Below are 2,960 nucleotides of genomic sequence, written 5' to 3' on the forward strand. Positions count from 1 at the left end.
TTGTACTACGCTCCGATCCTCTGACGATGTACAAGAATAATTCGTGTCTATTAATTGCTTGAATTCACAGACGTGTATGCAGTCTGTCGTCACCATTAATTCTTATCATTAGTATCGCCTTTTCTATTTACAGCTGTGATATGTCATTTAACAGCCATTATGATTGTTGCAAAAGCACATCTAAGTTCAAAAACAACAACGCATAAAATGTTGGTCTAATAAAAAGAAACACACGTGTTCTTTAACTATTTGTCGATGATTCATTTTACAACGTGGTAAGTCATACTTTACCAAATCAGAATATTGCCATGGTACAAAATGTACATGGTCAAGCTAACAATCTATTCGAATATGCCAATTCTCTCTTCGCTGACGTCTCGAGCTATCTCTCTAAATTTCTCCACGCGTCGAACCCTGTCGTCCTCTTCAATCTGCCTTTCCATACATACGTCCCAAGATAGACTGTACATTTATGTTTCTGCTCCCCTCTGCCAAAGTCTCCATTCTACGTCCCCTGTCTCTATCTCTGTATGTATGTATGTATGTATGTATGTATGTATGTATGTATGTATGTATGTATGTATGTATGTATGTATGACCGCCCGTCCTTCCATTCCTCGCTCCCACACCCTCACACAGACATTCCTCACCAATACACACACACACACACTCACTCTCTCTCTCTCTCTCTCTCTCTCTCTCTCTCTCTCTCTCTCTCTCTCTCTCTCTCTCTCTCTCTCTCTCTCTCTCTCTCTCTCTCTCTCTCTCTATATATATATATATATATATATATATACGCTCTGCCACTGCGGTATAGAGCACTGTCTTAGCAGATTGATACTCACCGAGTTATATATATATATTCTACTGAAGAATAATTCGTGTCTATTAATTGATTGAATCCACAGACGTGTGTGCAGTCTAGATCTGTCGTCACCATTAATTCTTATCATTAGTATCGCCTTTTCTATTTACAGCTGAGTTATTTACAGCTGAGCCGAGTTATATATATATATTCTACTGCCAAAAAACTAACACGCTTTGTCGAACATCTCCGATATTCTAAGATATGTCAACAAAAAGGAATTACAAAATGTATTACCAAGGCACTACATTCATCTGTACCCGATCCACCTGTTGTAGACTCTAAGCTTATGTCGGAATGGCGCTCGATTCTTGACAACACATGTCGCCAACTCAACACAGTATTGATATCTACATATGAAAAGAAGTACATACCATACTTAAGAAAGAATCACAATACGGCACTTGCCCATCTCAAGCCATCATCACCCATGCATTACAGTGTAAATCGACGTTCAATATCAAATAGTTGCCGCTCACTTCGTAAAAAGAAGACACAAGATAACCATAAAAAGAAAATAGCAAACCTGTTAGAACAACAAGTCCCTATGGAAAATCCTAAGCCATCGGATTCGAATGATGTTACGAGACGTCATAACCGGCGTTTTCGCAAATCTAGACGCAAAGCACGTAGCCATACACACCAGCGTCACATACATCAAATGAAATTATTGTCAGTAAACAGCAGCAACAACAACATTATCAATCTTAGTGATCGTCAACTGTCTACTGCCGAACTATCTCTCCTCCAACTGCCTTTGTCATTTTGTCCCATTCCGCCACGTTACAATCATGCAAGAGAACTGGTTGATGCAAACGTATACATAAGGAGAATAAGATGGAAAGAATTCTTCTTCGATACTGTGGACACACCGATAACAATTCCCCCTCTTTATACATTCCTTCAAAGCGTGACCCTCCACTTAACCGTACGTGACGATGCACTTGATATTTATCATAAAAACGTGTACCGGATGATACGAAACCACGATGAGCCCGATGTTAAGAGCAACCTCACCCTCTTACAGCGTAGAGCGCTTACCTCTTTAAAAGATGACAACTCCATCGTCATTGGTCGCGCAGACAAAGGGGGAGCCACAGTTATTTGGAACACAGGTGATTATGAGAATGAATGTAACCAACAACTATCAGACACTAACATATACCAGAAAATACCTGATGATATGTCAACCAAAATTCATGACAATCTCAGTCGCTTAGTTTCCAGTTTCGACCTGCCGGAGAAAGAACAAGAAGCAATCCTACATTGGCCCAACCGCAACGGTGCATACTTCTACATCCTCGGTAAGATCCACAAACTTAAATCACCGGGTAGGTTACCACCTGGGCGTCCTATCTGCAGTCAGGTTAAAGCTCCAACTCGTGCGGCATCCCTGTGGCTTGACTGGAAACTATCACCTGTCAGTCAGATATTCTGTACGGAATTAGTTAAAGACACTACCAGTTTTCTGCAACACATCGAACAAATTAACAAATCGGCTCCATTACCTTACACCCATATTATTGCTCTTGATGTAGTGGCACTTTACCCAAACATTGACATCCAGGAAGGTATACTTGCTTTACAAGAAGCACTCAACACGTCATCCACCTATGATCACAAGGACATCCAAAACATTCTTCAACTCGCTCATTTCGTTCTCGATAACAACTACTTTCAGTTCAACAGTGAATTCTTCAAACAGATCTCAGGTACAGCCATGGGTACGCCATTCGCAGTGTCATATGCTAACATCTATATGAGTTGGTGGATGCGCAAGTTCTACTACACTACACCTAACTGTCCTGAAATAACCTATCGATTCATTGATGACATTGCAGCATTATCCACACAGGATGAAACAACCACACAGACCTTTATCGATTATCTTAACACATGTCATCCTAAAATCAAGTTCACCGCAGAAATCAGTGATACTTCAACCCCCTTCCTTGATGTCAAAATCTATCTACAGAACCACAGACTAGAAACTGATCTCTACAGTAAACCGTCAGCATCCCATAGATATCTTCCACCTACTAGTTGTCACCCATCTCACACTTTCAAATCAATAATCTTCTCGTCGCATTTGTAG

The 2,960-nt window shown here is 40.5% G+C and overlaps 1 protein-coding gene across 1 annotated transcript; it reads left to right on the forward strand.

The window, feature by feature from the left end:
* Positions 1 to 1,838: 1,838 nt before the first annotated feature.
* LOC144434652 (uncharacterized) lies at positions 1,839 to 2,960 on the forward strand. The gene has a single exon (XM_078123160.1). It carries the CDS (start codon positions 1,839 to 1,841, stop codon positions 2,958 to 2,960), a length of 1,122 nt encoding a protein of 373 aa, XP_077979286.1.

This window comes from Glandiceps talaboti, chromosome 1, assembly GCF_964340395.1.
Source record: "Glandiceps talaboti chromosome 1, keGlaTala1.1, whole genome shotgun sequence".
In the NCBI taxonomy this organism is placed as follows: domain Eukaryota; kingdom Metazoa; phylum Hemichordata; class Enteropneusta; family Spengelidae; genus Glandiceps; species Glandiceps talaboti.

Excerpts from the sequence above, each read along its gene's own strand:
- LOC144434652 (XM_078123160.1), top strand. The coding sequence starts at position 1,839 with ATGATACGAAACCACGATGAGCCCGATGTTAAGAGCAACCTCACCCTC.